The sequence below is a fragment of the Notechis scutatus genome, chromosome 1, assembly GCF_049901735.1.
Source record: "Notechis scutatus isolate UNSWTSFEM ecotype Mainland chromosome 1, rNotScu1.2, whole genome shotgun sequence".
Lineage (NCBI taxonomy): Eukaryota > Metazoa > Chordata > Lepidosauria > Squamata > Elapidae > Notechis > Notechis scutatus.
The window spans coordinates 229,942,202-229,957,889 of NC_142009.1; the positions used below are offsets into that span (position 1 = coordinate 229,942,202).

Below are 15,688 nucleotides of genomic sequence, written 5' to 3' on the forward strand. Positions count from 1 at the left end.
TTACCAAGTTGTAAAGTGGGGGGGAATGGAGAATTTGACTCAGAATGAGAAAGAAAACCAAATGGTTTTTGAGTTCTGGGCATTTTGCTACATTTGGTATGCTTTCAGATCAATAGACAAGTCTTGTTGGAGGCCCCTTAATTAGATTAACTTGTGCAAAATCTTTAGTTGCATGAAGGTTTACTGACAGAGTTAAGGAAAACAGTTTTTTTTTCTTTTTTTAAATGAACAGATACAGTGCATGGAATCTGCGAGTTCTATGTAAAGAAACATGTTCAATTTATATAATGGAACTTTCTAAATGGAAGCTGAACTGTAATAGTGGTTGGGGATATGCAGTTTCTAAACATATAAATCATCTGCAGATAGCAAATTTAACTCCACCAATTTTTGGATCCATCTTTGCATAGTTTCCAAACTGGGCCAACCAGGGGCTGGGGAAGCTACAAGAATTTTTTAAAAATAGAATCAATGGTAAGATGTGCCTCAAGCTGTTTTATTTATAAAATGCCTGTAGGGTGTTAGAGAATTTAAATATGGTGTCATTTAGGTCATCTCTAGATACAGTAAAGGGAATATTAAAGAAGTTCATGACTGTTAAGAGGGAACCTAATGGTCAACAAAAAATGTTATTTCTGGAGACAGCCTGACTTTACTATAGATTCATACATAGGCAGTTTATATGTGCACATTCTTTAGCAGATGAGTTAGGTTTTTCCTAGAAGTCTTTAACTTGGCTTGTTTGCTGCAAGACCTCATGTTTGATCAAAAGTTTGTTTCTTAATTGCTAAGTAAAATGCTGGTTGTTTTCCTATCATAGTCTGGTTAATTGGGATAGCTGCTGGGCCACAATATTTGGAAATAGCCACACGCACACACACAAACTGAAATAATAAAGAGAAAGAAAAAATGGAAGAAAAAAAGATACAAAGAAGTAGTTTCTGGTTTCTTTGCAGAAATTGTAAGTTAGTGTTATAAGTTACACCAATATTTTCTGTGTATTGGAAAACAGGATAAACCAAATTAAAAGAGTTATGTGAACTCAGCTAATGTATCAGTATCAGGGGAGCTTTGGAGAAAGGCATGCAAGGTAAATTTACAGAACTCCCAGGGCCACAAACTACTAATTACCTTTTAGATTTACATATTGTAATTAATTCAGGGTTGACAATTGGGTCAATTGAATAAGTTGTGGTTTAGTTAAGCATGAGAAAGCTGCATGGCATGTGAACACAGGCACAAAATGGCTTGATAGGATTGTCAAGTGCCCTAAAGAGCTTAGTGGTTTAGATGTAACAAAGAGTTTGATCCTAATTTTCTGCCTGAGTAGTTACTTCACCTGAAGTGGCTGCTTCTGCGCACCTAAATAAAGGACAAGCTTTGAATATGTGGTTGCTTCAGTTACCTGTTGGTTTCATTACAAAGGAATGAGGGATGGTGGCTTCCTAGACACTCTGACTTTTAAGCAGAGGCTTAACAAATAAGGCTGATGATCAACAACAGTTAAATACCAATACTCAAATACAGCTCATCAGTCTGGAACCCACATTATGTATCTGATATTAGCACAGTTGAGAAAGTCCAGAAATATTTCACAAGAAGAGTTCTCCACTCCTCTACTTGTTGTAGAATACCTTATGCCACCAGTCTTGAAATTCTAGACCTAGAAAACCTTGAATTACGCCGTCTTCGGTCTGATCTAAGTATGGTATATAAAATCATACATTGCAATGACTTTCCTGTCAATGAATACTTCAGCTTCAACCATAACAACACAAGAGCACACAATAGATACAAACTCAAGGTTAACCACACCAAACTTGATTGTAGGAAATACAACTTCAGCAACAGAGTGGTCAATGTCTGGAATACTCTACCTGACTCTGTGGTTTCTTCCCCAAACCCCAAAAACTTTAACCTTAACCTGTCTACTATTGACTTCACCCCTTTCCTAAGAGGTCTGTAGGGGGCATGCATAAGCGCACCAACGTGCCTACCGTCCCTGTCCTATTGTTTATTTTTCTTATATGTACCCATTTCATGTATTCATAACTATGCATATACTTATACCTATTATCTTGTAAGCGATTGACAAATCAAATCAAATCAAATCAAATCAATCAAATCAAATAAAATAAATAAATAAATAAATGGTGTTAGAAGAATAGGCTTCCGATGGCAGTAGACTTCACATAAGGGCTTCAGACCAGCCACAAGTCCCTCTTCCTCTCAGTGGCTGCCCTCACCCGCCCCACTATCTACCCTCTGAGCTGGCTAGTTGCTCTCCCAGCAGCTCTGAAGCTAATTGGTGGGAACCAACAACAAATGAGGCCTTTATGTTTTGCTCCTGACCTCTTGGAGGCAACTTATGCAATGTGTACAATGATGATCTTAAATTGATTGGAGCTCTTTGATCCTCTGGATCCTCCATCTTTTCAGGAGCATAATGGTGCCATTTATGAAAACCCCTTGCACATTCCAGTTTGTGGGGAAAAAATATGCTGCTCCAGGTTGCTCTATCCTGACCCCTTATATCTTCTGCAGTTTCAGTGTCATGTGGAAGCTCACATCTATTGATCACCGTTCCTGTGAATCTCTTTGGGACTGGTGTGATGGTTAATGCCAATGAACTCACTCTGGGATCTGACTGTAAAGTGACAGCTGTACATCCAAATGTTCTCCTGCTGGAATATCCTCTCTTTGCTTGTGAAGCCACCAGACAAGTAAGATAACTCTGGGTTTAGAATTTTGTTAATAATTTTAATTACAGAGGTCTTTGCAATAACACTACTTGGGAAGGCAAGTACCCTTCTGGATAATAACAGTAGAATGACAGAACCACTAGATCTCTTGAGGTCTATCCTGAACCTCCTTCCTTGTTATTTTAACCCTTTGGATATGATTCTGCCATAAATCCACTCCTACTTCTATGCAACAATCTTCATGTATTTGAAGATTGCTATCATATCTCCCTTTAATAATTTCTTCTATAGGCAAGGCATACCCAAATACTTTAATTATACCTTATAGAGTTTGATTTCCATATCATCTTGGCTGCAGTTCTCAGAAGTTGTTTCAAGGTGTCATTGTCATTTCTGAACTGTAGTGCCCAGACACAGCATTCCAGGTATATGCTGACTTGTGCATAATATATTGAAGTGATTACTTTCCCATATTTCAATTTATGGGCAATTGTGTCTTGAAAATTATTTAGCAACAATTGTTGGATATGTTCTACAGGTGCAGATACTACATAATATTGGGATTATATCAGTAAGAAATAGTACTTACAAGCATAGCACAATATATACATTTCTCCAGAGTTTTCATTTCATTTTATTTCTAACCAAAAAACCCAGATAAGAAACTACAGATAACATCTAGAATTTGGCATTTGATCAAGCAGTTTAACATATCTACTTTGTAGTCCTTAATATATTTTTTAACTTTTTTCCTTATGTTCCTTTTTATTTAAACTTTTTAAATAATGTATGTCATTTTTTTTTTCATTTGTAATGTCTTTTCTGCAAAGCAATGATCTGCTTGTAAGCTTTGGGCATTTTGAAAATTATTTCTCTTCTCGGATTCTTCTGTAATGTCATATATCTTCATGAGCCATGGTGGCGCAGTGGTTAGAGTGAGCACTGTAGGCTACTTCTGCTGCCTGCCGGCTGCCTGCAATTTGCAGTTCGCATCTCACCAGGCTCAAGGTTGACTCAGCCTTCCATCCTTCCACGGTTGGTAAAATGAGGACCCCAGATTGCTATTGCTCTCTCCATTTTTACCATTTGCTGAAGCAGTTTGGTGAGGGTAAAACATTGTCCTTATACTCAGTTATAAAGTTTTTAATTAAGAGACATTTGCACCCCATTTCTTACTTAATTTATTAATATATTCCTGAAGTTGCTCCAAAATATCTCACACTGAGTAGGAGGTTTTCTGTTGCAAAGTAATAATTCTAAATCTAGCTGACAAGGGTGCTTTGTCAAAAGATAAGCTGGTTTTATTTGTTCTCATGTCATCCTCTACCTACCTATAAATGCTATTTCTTGGAATGAAGCTAGAGTCTTGGCCTTGATTATTAGCAAGAGTGAGCTACTTAACAAGAGTCACACTAATTTCATTGATTTTTTTTTCCTGAAATCAGAAAGAAGGATCTGTTAATACAACCTTAGTAGTCTTGAGGTGGGGAGGAGATTATTTGTCTGTTGGGATTTCTTTTCATTCTTCCGAATTCAACAGAATGTTGGAACAAAATTATGCAATATCCAAATTATACTGTACTGTTCACCCATGAGCAGAACAGAGGCATTAAACATAGGATAAGGATCAGCAGATGGGGAAACGGTATCCTATTGAGCTCATGTTTGTTTATTCAAGGATGGGTGAATGGCACTTTAATTCAGCAGTGGGGTAAGCCCCTTAATCGTCTTAGAATATAACCTTAAAATGAGCTTCTGCATATTTTTTTTATTTGACCCCATAGCTTCTTCCAGGAAGCATCCATTATAAGAACATCCTCCACTATGTGCCTTCAGCTCCAGATGGGGTGATCAGGACCAATCCATTCTCCCATGCTATAAACTGTTTCTATCCTAGGTAAGTCATGGAATACTGGTGAAAGAAGTGAGATAGTCCAAGTTATAATTACTCTGTAATTATAGACTAGGTCTTAAATATTGAAATGTAGATAGAAAGTCTCTTATACGATCAGAACTGGCATTATTGCTACCAGCCTCCTGAGTTCTGAGAATTAATTTGAATGGGTTTTGCACTTAACTGCAGCTTTTCTTCTAGGAAATTGTATAATGTCCTTTATTTTTACATTAAACTTACATACTGCTGCTCTCACCTATAAAGGGGACTTTGGGCAGCTTACAGACAGTCAAAAGATAAATATAAAAAACAATTAAAGAGCTTTGGAAATGGAAAGAGGATGTGAGTAGATAAACATGATGTTTACATTTAGGTCCTGGAATGTCTCTTCACTTGGACTCCGTCCTACTTGGATCCCTTTCACTTCTACCGTGATGGACCATCAGAGCCTGGTGTTTGCCCTGGAAGTCTACGACAGTGAGTGTGCTAATCGAGTCAACTACAATTTCAATTGACTTATAGAAAGTTGGAATACAGGTAGTCCTCCACTTATGACCACAATGGAGTCCAAATTTTTTATTGCTAAGCGAGACAGTGAATTTTGCCTCATTTTATGACATTTCTTGCCACAGTTGTTAAGTGAACGGCTCCAGTTATTAAATTCGTAATGCAATTGTTAAATGAATCTGGCTCCCCCACTGACTTTGCTTGTCTGAAGGTTGCAAAAGCTGATTCCACGTCCCTGGGAACACTGCAACCGTCATTAATACGAGTCAGTCACCAAGCGGTTGAATTTTGATCACATGACCATGAGGATACTGCAATGGTCGTAAGGATGAATAATGGTCATAAGCCACTTTTTTCGGTGCCATTGTAACTTCAAATGGTCACTGCATGTACTGTTGTAAGTCGAGGACTACCTGTGTTAAGTAAATCTAGTAGATAGCCATTTTTAAATCCCCATTGAGCATTTTAAAGAGTATTTAAAAAAGAAGAACACTGACACTGACATCCCCTAAACTCCACTGAAGATGTTACCTAGCCTGGTAACAAAACATTCAGAAAGCAACCCATGAGCTCAGAGAACAAACCTTCACCCTCTGTATTGTTGGAAGTCAAAAGCCACCCCTCTACTAGAAAAATGAAATATCCTAGGAAATACTAAAAAGGCAGAATATTTCCCCTAAAAAGAGAAGTAGAAACTCAGAAGCAGAAACTCACCCACACCTTTGTTAATGGGTTGGCCATTAAGGCCTGGGATAGAATATTTTACATAACAAAGATCTCCAGGTAGAGCTATAGAAATTGCCTAAAGCCCTTTTCATTACATCATCATCCAGCAAGGCTCAACCAACCCTAGGAGTCTGATAACCAATCAGAATACAAGCTCAAATTCAAATCCCAACAGAGGGTATAAAACCATGCACTTTCAGATCTCCTCCTCCTCCTTGATCTTTTCCTTCACCTTGAAGCATGTGATCATCCTTTTCACTTTGGAGCTCCAAGCCATGTGGTCCTGTCCACCATTAAACCATCTTTCCAAACAGCCTGCATGTTTCCAGTTCTTTTTCCCCACTTGGAACTGAACCCAGAAAGATATTTCTTCCAACAGTATTTAAAGCATTAAATCCATACCATTGAAACCTGCATTGGGGAAAGGAAAAGCTTGAGAAATTATTAAGAAAAGAAAAAAAGATTTTGGGGTTGCCAGCAGGCTACCAGTTAATTTTCTGATAATGCTCTATTAATATATTGCTTTTCAGGTAGCTGGTCACAACTGATGCCTGACCCTACTTACTATCTTGGGGACTTCATCAACATCCAGGCATCAGTAAGAAAAGATAACCATCTTCCATTGAGAATCTATGTGGATGAATGTGTTGCCCGGCCAAGTGCAGAATCCTCTGTGAAATATGAGGTTATCACAAATCATGGGTAAGTCTCTGAGAGTTTAGGCTCAGCACAATGAGAGGTGGTAGTCATTATCTTTACAAGTAGCCTCATGTTTCTTAGTAGAAGTGAGCATTCATAACTGAGTTCCAGTGTTTGTGAAAGTAAGCTCATACTCATTGGACTTCGAGGTTAAATGGTGTTCGGTTATTTTCTTGGAATTGAGTGCCGACTACCCCACTTGGAAATTAAAACAGCTGAAAAAGCAGAATGTTTGGTAAAGTCATTGGTTGAGAACTTGGAAGCTTATAATTTTTACCATGGAGAGGCCCATAACATTTTAGCACACTTGCACCATTTATAAAAAGCATATAGATGCCCCAAAGTAACTGCTGGAGAACAGACCTATTCTGAGTTGAATTGTGTCCAAAGATAGAGAGTGTTCAGAGTACTGCAGCGTAAATTCAGCACCAGAAAAGTAAACACAGATAGCTGAAGCTTCATTTAACTTCTTTATAAACCCAAGTAAATTTTACAATACCAGTTATAGATTTCTTCAACATGGAGCAAACTCAAACAGAAGCAGACATGTTACAGGTTCAGAACAGAACAGCAATTCAGGAGCTCAGAAACAGACATCAGTTTCACTTTAGTTCAGCAGGCAAGCAAACAAGTTAGTTTCTCTTTCAATTTAGAGCTGAACACAGGAACAGAGATAAACCATGCCCAGATTCTCTCTTTAAATTTCAGCCCTCAATTCAGCTCTCATTGGCTGACCTTGTTACTAAGCTCTATTCCAGTTCATGAATATACTCTGATGGAAAGTTCATGTTTTTCTTCCTGTCCAGAAACCTGAGAAAAAATGAAGTGAGGGGGAGCAGACCTTTGGGAGGTGTAGGGAGACCTGGAGAAACCATGGCTATTTATTGTTTATCATCCCTAAAATGAACCTCCATAACCAACCCTTCCTTTGACCCACTGAAGCGTCTAAGGCTAAGCCATAAAATGAGGTGGTTTAGCATGACTAAAGAAGCTGGCCACTATTTCATCATCATGTCAACTTGAATTAAGATTTGGAGGAAAAATTTTTTGTTTCTAAAATATGTAGAAATGGCAATGATTTCCTGTTTCTCAAAATAAAGTGTCTTTCTAAAGTAAGGGGTTTCTCTGGAAATCTACCAATTCTACTGCTACTAGCTTACATGCAGAGGTCAAAATGATGGTTTATTTTGGGATCCTACTTTAGTTTGTGCAACTTCAAGTGGGGTACATTATGTTCCCTCCTCCTGTTTTCCAATAGACAGTAAAGAACATGACCTTGATGGAGATATGCACAATGCTGTTTCTCCTAAGCAAAAGGGCCTAAACATATTTAAATTCAGCAATGTCTAGATAACATTGAGAAGTGGCTCAGGCACCACCTCCCATAATTCACTGAACTATAGAAAGGAGGAAGGGCACAGCACAATCAGATTTGCAAGATTCTGTTGTTTCAGCCAATCTCAGTAAGAGTAGTTTAGCCATCCATGTGGTGTTTATCATGGTCTGGTCCACCTAATGGACATTTTTGCACAACAACGATCCTTTGATGTGGGCTGGACTTAAGAGAGGGGGTTTCTGGCTCAAAACCACCCAGCTTGCTTTTGTGTTCATCATTGCAATACTGTTGACGAAGACAAAGAAAGACATATTTAAAAGTATTGATAACCTGGGGAAGGAAAATGAGCCCTTTCATGTTGTTTCTGTCTAATCTGCAGATGCTTTGTAGATGGGCAGCACGGTGGCTCCCATTTTCTTGCCACGCGAGAAGATGGATTTCTCCGTTTCCAACTGGATACATTTACCTTCACTGGAGCCTCCAACAATCAGGTTAAGATAGAAGATGGAAGAAATGGAAGTTGGATTTTTAAATGTAGGGCTAGGATACTTGATTAGTGTGTGGGTATGAGTTGGGGGTGGAAAATCTAAGTACATTATGATATCATATATCATCTTATGATATCATCTTATGATATCATCTTCAAAAGGTGAGGAATAAAGCCATCCTCCTAACTTAGTTCTGGAACTGCCTGTATTGAGGGGAGGTATTGAAATGGAAGAAGTCCTCCTTATGCATCACAACAGATGCCAATTATTATTATTAATAGTAATTATGCCAACAATAGCAGATACTTTGGTGTGTTGGAAGAATTATCCTTCTGGGTTCAGTTCCAAGTGGGGAAAAAGACACTGGAAACATGGAGGCTGTTTGGAAAGATGGTTTAATGGTGGACAGGACCACATGGCTTGGAGCTCCAAAGTGAAAAGGATGATCACATGCTTCAAGGTGAAGGAAAAGATCAAGGAGGAGGAGGAGCTCTGAAAGTGCCTGGTTTTATACCCTCTGTTGGGATTTGAACTTGAGCTTGTATTCTGATTGGTTGTCAAACTCCCAGGGGGCCATGCAGGGGCAACTCTGTAGGCTGTCTTGAGTTCCAGGCTTGGAACTCTATAGCTCTACCTGGAGATCTTTGTTATGTAAAATATTCTGGCCCAGGCCTTAATGGCCCACCCATTAGCAAAGGTTGGGGTGAGCTTCTGAGGTAAGTTTCTGCTTCTGAGTTTCTACTCTTTTTAGGGGAAATATTCTGCCTTTTTAAACATTTCTTAGGATATTTCATTTTTCTAGGAGAGGGGTGGGTGCTAACTTCCTACAGGTGTAAGGGATTACCATGGATTTTTCTGTACTTTGTCTTCCCTTTCTCAAATACAGGACAGTTACAGTTACCAGCTAATGTCTATTCTGATTCTTTTAGATCTACCTCATCTGCCACTTGAAGGCAGTACCTGTGGGCTCAGCAAACCATCTCAATAAGGCATGTTCCTATGATCACACTACTGCAACCTGGAGCTCTCACGAAGGGGTTGACTGCTCCTGTTGTGCATCTCATACTGGCTGTGGCAGCAAAAAAAGAAAAAGGAGGCAGCAGCAGAGGAGAGGTAGTGTGATCTCCCATATTAGAATGCTCCATCTCAGGCATCTGGTGGATCTGATCCCACTTTGGCCTCTGGTACCAGGAGGAGATTTGGGCCCTTGACGAGATTGCATCTTGGGTGCCAACCCCTGTTGGTCAGTCCCAGCATGTCCTTTCATATTCTGTGTTGCTCTGAGAAATGAAGTGCTAGAATCAATACCTGGACAATGGTTAAAAAAGAGAGAGAGAGAGAACGAGGGCTCCTGAAATTGCTGGTTTTAATTTATAAACCCTTATATCTTGGTGCCCAGATATCTCTTCTACAGCCAGAATCAGCCTATCCAATGTAGCTGTTCTGGGGGGAAATGCTGGTTGTGGTTCCACACTTTCATGAGGCAAGAGAGGCTGAAGCTACAAGACATTATTTCTGGATAATGGTACCCATATTTGGAAATAGCCTCCTGGAAGTAAGATTAGGTCCCTCTGAAGTAGCTTTCCAGAGGCTGCTGAAATCAGAGCTCAGAACATTTTTTCAGAGGATATTTGGGGGTTAATGAAGATATTGTCATCTGGGTTTATTGGTTATTGTTTTTTTCTTTTCCTTTGTATTTTTGGGTCAGGGTTTTTTTTTAATTATTACTGTAGACCCAAAGATCTCCAAGAGTCCAGTGTATAAATTTAAAAAATAATATCCTCCTTACAGGATAATCCTTGAGCTTCAATGTTTGTTATTTAAAAGTTCAGCAAAACAATGCTTTATTTACTGGCCTTGTTTGGTACCTGCTCAAATAGATGCATCCAGTGTGTTCCTCTAAATTAGCAGAGTTCAGGCTAATTTGGGAATTCTGAAGTCCATAAAATTTATTTACTTATCAAATTTCTACACCAACCATCTCACATGTATTCCAAGTAGAATTAAAAGAACAGCATGGATAAATTGAATCACTTTGCAAAAGAGACATTGTGGTAATCATGTACCACAATGTCAGGGCTGAATTCCAAACTCTTATTCACCTCTTTCCAGGAACATTTGGAGAAGGAGACCTCACACTTGGTCCCATTGAACTGAAAGGGGAGCAGGCCCAGTCCTCTTTGCAGAACAGCTCTAGGACTTTGGAGCTGGTGTCCATTGTGACCAACTTTGCCCCTGCTATATCCAACACATCCCCTGCTGCTGGGCCATCTCTGAACCAGATGGCGAATATTATCGTGAGGAAAGAAAAAATGAAAGAAGATGTAAACGGTGAGAATATTTTTCCATTTTTCCATTTTTCAATGGGTTGAGATTTGGGCAGGGGGTGGTACAGAACCGAGGCCATAGATATGATGATGTGTTTTACAGAGCAATTGGTAAGAGGGCAAACTGCACATTTCTTCCTTCATGCTGCGGTGGCCAATGGATCTGGTGTCAGTAGAAATAAACATATCAACCATTTTTTATGCTGCAAATATTTCCATCCTATTGATCAGGGGTCCCCAAACTTGGCAACTTTAAGGCTTGTGAACTTCAACGCCCAGAATTCTCCAGCCAGCTGGATAATTCTGGGAGTTGAAGTCCACAAGCCTTAAAGTTGCCAAGTTTGGAGACCTCTGCTATAGATGCATGTCTGTAAGAAACAGTTGTAAACATAATAGTCAGGGAGAATAAGCCTTTAATTATAAGCTAACTTGTTTTGTAAAGCTGCCTGCAAATACTGAATTCCACTTGTGATTCTTGAGAATCCAGTAGCTGTATTGGGGGGGGGGGGGTGCTGGGTTTTCCTTCTGATCTATAGGCGATAATGCAAAGTCAACATTTCCTTTCTCCAGAGAAGTAAGCTTTTTATAGCAAAGAACAACATAGTCTTGTGAAATCTCTTAACTTTTAACTATGTATTATGGTATAAGATTTCACAGCTAGATCAGGCTTAATTGGGTACATGAGAAATTGTCATTAGGCTAAATGTTTGAAACAGGGCTTTGCTACCGGAACTTATAATTGGCAAACGCTCTGCTATGAAAGATTGTTGATCAAAATATAGATTCTGGTACTTTCTGTAGTAATAATGTATTTCTGATGCACGAAGGAGCAAAGTCCTTTATATAGTTTCAGCTTGATGTTCTCCAAAGAAGGTACATGTCAGATCCCAGGGCTTTTCCTCTTTGCCAAATTAAAGTTTTCAGCAAAAAACTTTACCTGAGTGAAATCTGCTGTCCCCATTGTGGATCCTTCTCCTGCCTCTACTTTGTCTGTTCTTGGTCAGTGTCCAACATCTGATTTTCTTTTTAAGGGGTCCCTTTCCCTTGAAAGCTGCCTTTGGACTGGGTCAAAACAAGGAAGCATTATGTTAATACTGATACATATAGCTAAGGGCCACTCCAGCTTGTGTTGCTGATAAATGAGGGCAAAATCATGGGCACACAACCAAAAAGATCTACTGCCAGAGTGCCAGGGCATGTTTGTACTCTGGTTAGGTGCAAGTGGGGAAAGCACCTAACACCAGGGCAGGAAAGGCTACCCCAACAGAGTATTTTTTTTCCCAATGGCCTTTCAAATCTAAGGAGATATTCAAAGAGAAAGCCACAGCTGTGTTCATAGTGTACAGTTAGCAGTTGCCTCATGACATTTGCATTAGACCAGATATGATCTACACAGCAAACATTCCCTCTGTGTAAAAACACCAAGACTTTTTTTGAAGCCTTGGTTTAATCAGAGAACCTGTGTTTGAACCCAAAAGATTAGTGCATAAAACAAGTGTGCAGTGGCATTTCTGCAGCATACATTTGGAACTGAGTAGCAGGAGGCACTACAATTTGGAGTGGAAATGAAGAGAGCTCTTTGGATCTGATATGGTTGTCAATTAGCCATCTAAAAAGGTTGAGAAAATGAAGAGGTCCAGGAAGCATTTGGTTTTCTAGCTGATATACTAGTAATGATTCAGTTGGTCATCTTCTCTGTGAATTAGCATTCTGACTTTCCATTCTCTCTTTGCCTCATTTATTCTCCTTACAGGGTTTCATCTCCCCTTTTCCACTGCCACCATTGTCATATTAGTTGCCTGTTCCTTCATTGTCTTGGTGTCCATCCTGGGCTGTTTCTACTCCAGCAAACATTCACGCAGAAGATACCAAATGGGAATGATCCAGTCAGTTCTGAGAGAAACGGATGCTGTGGCCATGGCACCTGCATCAGTTGGAACATCTGGCACTGGAACCTCTGGGCAGTCCAGCATTACATCTATACAACCTGATGATTTAGTAGCTGTATTTTAGAAAGGCCAATCTACTCTCTTCTGGATAGCAAGTATTTAAGAAAATAAATATGCCAGTGCAAAACAGAAAGTGTAATTGTGTAATGTGTAACAAATCAAATTTTTGTCATAGTCATAGACCAAGGTAATATGCATACTCAACCCAATTCTAATCCACAAAATGTTTCAGATGTCCCAGTATGTGAGTTCATAATAACAAGCTGGCAAATCTTTTGTAAGGAAACTCAGGGTGAGTTCCAAAACCAGAACTAGCTTGCTGGTTTTGCACTCTGCAAATATATTTCATCTGCTATCATTGCAAATATATTTCTTACACACAAAAACATCACTGGCTATTAATTGCTTTGTTGATCAGCTGAAACACAACTCCAGATATCATCTGACTCCTTGTCACACTTTAAGCGGCTTACCTTCAGCCATCCACATGGAGAGTTATATTTAGAAATCTTTAATGCTCAAGAATTAGAGAGTACAGGACTAAATGTCCTTCTCGGTTCATATGGACCCTTCCTCCAAAGCTCATTATAATACATCTCACACACGTAATCCTCAGACGGCAGGGTGTGGGGGAGACTAATGTAGAATTAGGATGCTCAAGATATTCCTAACACGGCTTACATATATATAGTCTGGGCATAACTACAGATCCACAGCAACATGACTTCAATAACTTACTTTGTTCTTAAATTCAGGTTTGGGGTGGCAGTGGAGAAACAGTAGCACCAGATTTCTATTGGCGGAGAACTCAGCTACCTGTTTCTCTTTTAGTCTCATCCCCAAAATGTCAGGCTTGTGTGTTTACCCCAAACCAAGCTTGCTTGCTTCCTTTCTCTGGAGGTTGTGTGATGAGAGAACAACAACAAGAGCAAAAGATAAGCCTTTTTTCATTTGCACCCAATTGCAGTATAGTCCTTGCCCCTAAACCTCAGCTGCCTTCAATTGATTCCCCAAGTCATACCTTGTTCTTAGCTGTAGCAGGATTAAAATTATATTTTCTCTCTTAGCCAAACATAGATTTTGCCATGGATACACATTGACTACTCTATTGGTGACAAAATCAAATGACTAGAGAGGGCAGATTTCCTCCCCTCAGATCAGTGTTCTTCCAGGGCTGTGCTGCTTTGGTAGCAAGAGAGTCCATTTTCTTTCAAACTAAACTCTTCCCTTGTGTCTGCCAGATCTCTGAGCAAATCTCCAACTTAGAGGCTTTGATCAACATGAACAGAGTCTAATCACTGGAGGTGGCCAGGAAGTAGAGGCTGCTGTCAACTAAAAAGATATTCCTTTGGTCTTTTTAGCTGCCAGAAAAAGGGAGTGGGGGAAAACAAGGCATTCTTGAAATGCCTAGATAGCAACTCAGCAGCCCAAAGTTGTCCGGAGCATAAGAAGGTTATTGGAGAGCATGATGGATGACTCTTGGAGACTGATGCATCCTATTAGAGGTCACATCCAGGGGTGGGAGAAAGACCAGGGTCAAGGGGGAAATTTATGATTTCCAGCTGCACCCAGCTGCACCCAGCCACGCACCAACATGGCAGTTTCTAATAAACCAATTTACTTTTTCTGAGATGTGTCTAGAGATTTTCGCTTTGAATGAGGGGGATTTGTTGGAGCCCTGACAGCTGCATGAAAACAGTGAGCCAACTATGTTTCTGATGACTCCAGTTGCTGGGGTTTTTTCCTCACTGGTTAATGCTCTTCTAGAATTGTTCAACTCTGTGTCCTAAAGGAATCCAACTATAGTTGATTGTCAGATGGAAAGAAACATTTGCAAAAAACCACAGTGGATTTTGACCGGTGGTTAAAACCCATGTTTTTGTACTGGCTGATGACTTTTGCTAGAGATGGCTAGGGAAACAAAGGTGGGGTAATTCACCAGTCTCCCAATCCTTGTCTTAACATGCCTTCTACACTGTAAAAAGAGAAAGCACTATTTGCCATCATTCCTACATGCACATTTAGGTTCCACCAATGACAGCATATTTTAGGTAGGCATAATATCTGCCAGCTCAAGGTTGGATGGGTAGCCCTGAACACTCACCATGTTTCTCATTCAGACAGGCTCTCTCATCAAATCATTTGCCAGCAGTTAAGAACAATTATCTTCACCAGCACCTTAAAAAAAACCTTGGAAAGAGCATATATGACAAAATACATTTGTACGTTTTAAAAGTGTATATATGAAACAAGTACTGGATAGCAGGTTTCCCTTTTATGCCCTTAAAAGTACAGCTATGAAAAATTTGCGGAGGCTATCTTTTTTTCTTTAAAACATTTTAATAGAAAATTACAACATAAAAGAAAGGGCAACTGCTACAAATGCAATATTGAAATGTAACTTGAAAAGGCATAGAGGGGAAATTGCTTAAAAATATATAAAGCTGAATCACCACCACATCTTTCACCATCCCTGCCTTAGCCAATACAGACTTCTGGTTTGCATTGCTGTTTTGACTTGCTTTTTCTTTCAGCCTGATCTAGCAAAGGAGAGCTTTGCTTTCCCTCTGGAAATCCACTCTCTTCTGGTCTACCCAGTACCACTTGCTTCTGCAGCAACTCTCAAGTTTAACAGACTTTAATTTTGTTTTTTGATTCATCCTCTATTGCTGCTTCTTTGACATAAATGTAAATATAAGAAAGTCACTCAATGCTTGGGAGCATTGAGTGACTTTGCCACCTTGATACTGGCAATCAATGCCACCTTGATGGTGGCAATCAAACCTGTTTCAACTTGCTATGCTTTTCTAACATAAGAAAATCAAAATTTTATGTTTGGTATTGCTCAAAAAAGGATTGTGTTGAAAGCTCCGCACTACAGAAACACTGATCTGTTACTCTGCTCCTGTTCAAACAAAAACATCTCTCTATCCTCAATGGGGAGAGAATAGTTGATGAGAAACTCTGGGCAAAAAGAATTTAAGTTCTATGCTACAGGCAGTGACACAGGTGAGTGCTGGACTAACTGGGGCAGGGATTGGTGGTCCAAAGATATCCAGC

General features: G+C 39.5%; 1 protein-coding gene across 1 annotated transcript in view; it reads left to right on the forward strand.

Annotated features, from left to right (window-relative positions):
• The window catches only part of LOC113423825 (zona pellucida sperm-binding protein 3-like), a 22,919-nt gene extending 10,006 nt beyond the window's left edge, over window positions 1-12,913 (forward strand). The window contains exons 2-9 of the mRNA XM_087950563.1: window positions 2,545-2,723; window positions 4,487-4,599; window positions 4,970-5,073; window positions 6,360-6,531; window positions 8,244-8,355; window positions 9,282-9,465; window positions 10,465-10,683; window positions 12,433-12,913. Coding sequence (XP_087806689.1) covers window positions 2,613-2,723; window positions 4,487-4,599; window positions 4,970-5,073; window positions 6,360-6,531; window positions 8,244-8,355; window positions 9,282-9,465; window positions 10,465-10,683; window positions 12,433-12,692 — 1,275 coding nt within the window. The 5' untranslated portion in view covers window positions 2,545-2,612 and the 3' untranslated portion in view covers window positions 12,693-12,913. The remainder of the gene's footprint in view (window positions 1-2,544; window positions 2,724-4,486; window positions 4,600-4,969; window positions 5,074-6,359; window positions 6,532-8,243; window positions 8,356-9,281; window positions 9,466-10,464; window positions 10,684-12,432) is intronic.
• The last annotated feature ends 2,775 nt before the right edge of the window (window positions 12,914-15,688 follow it).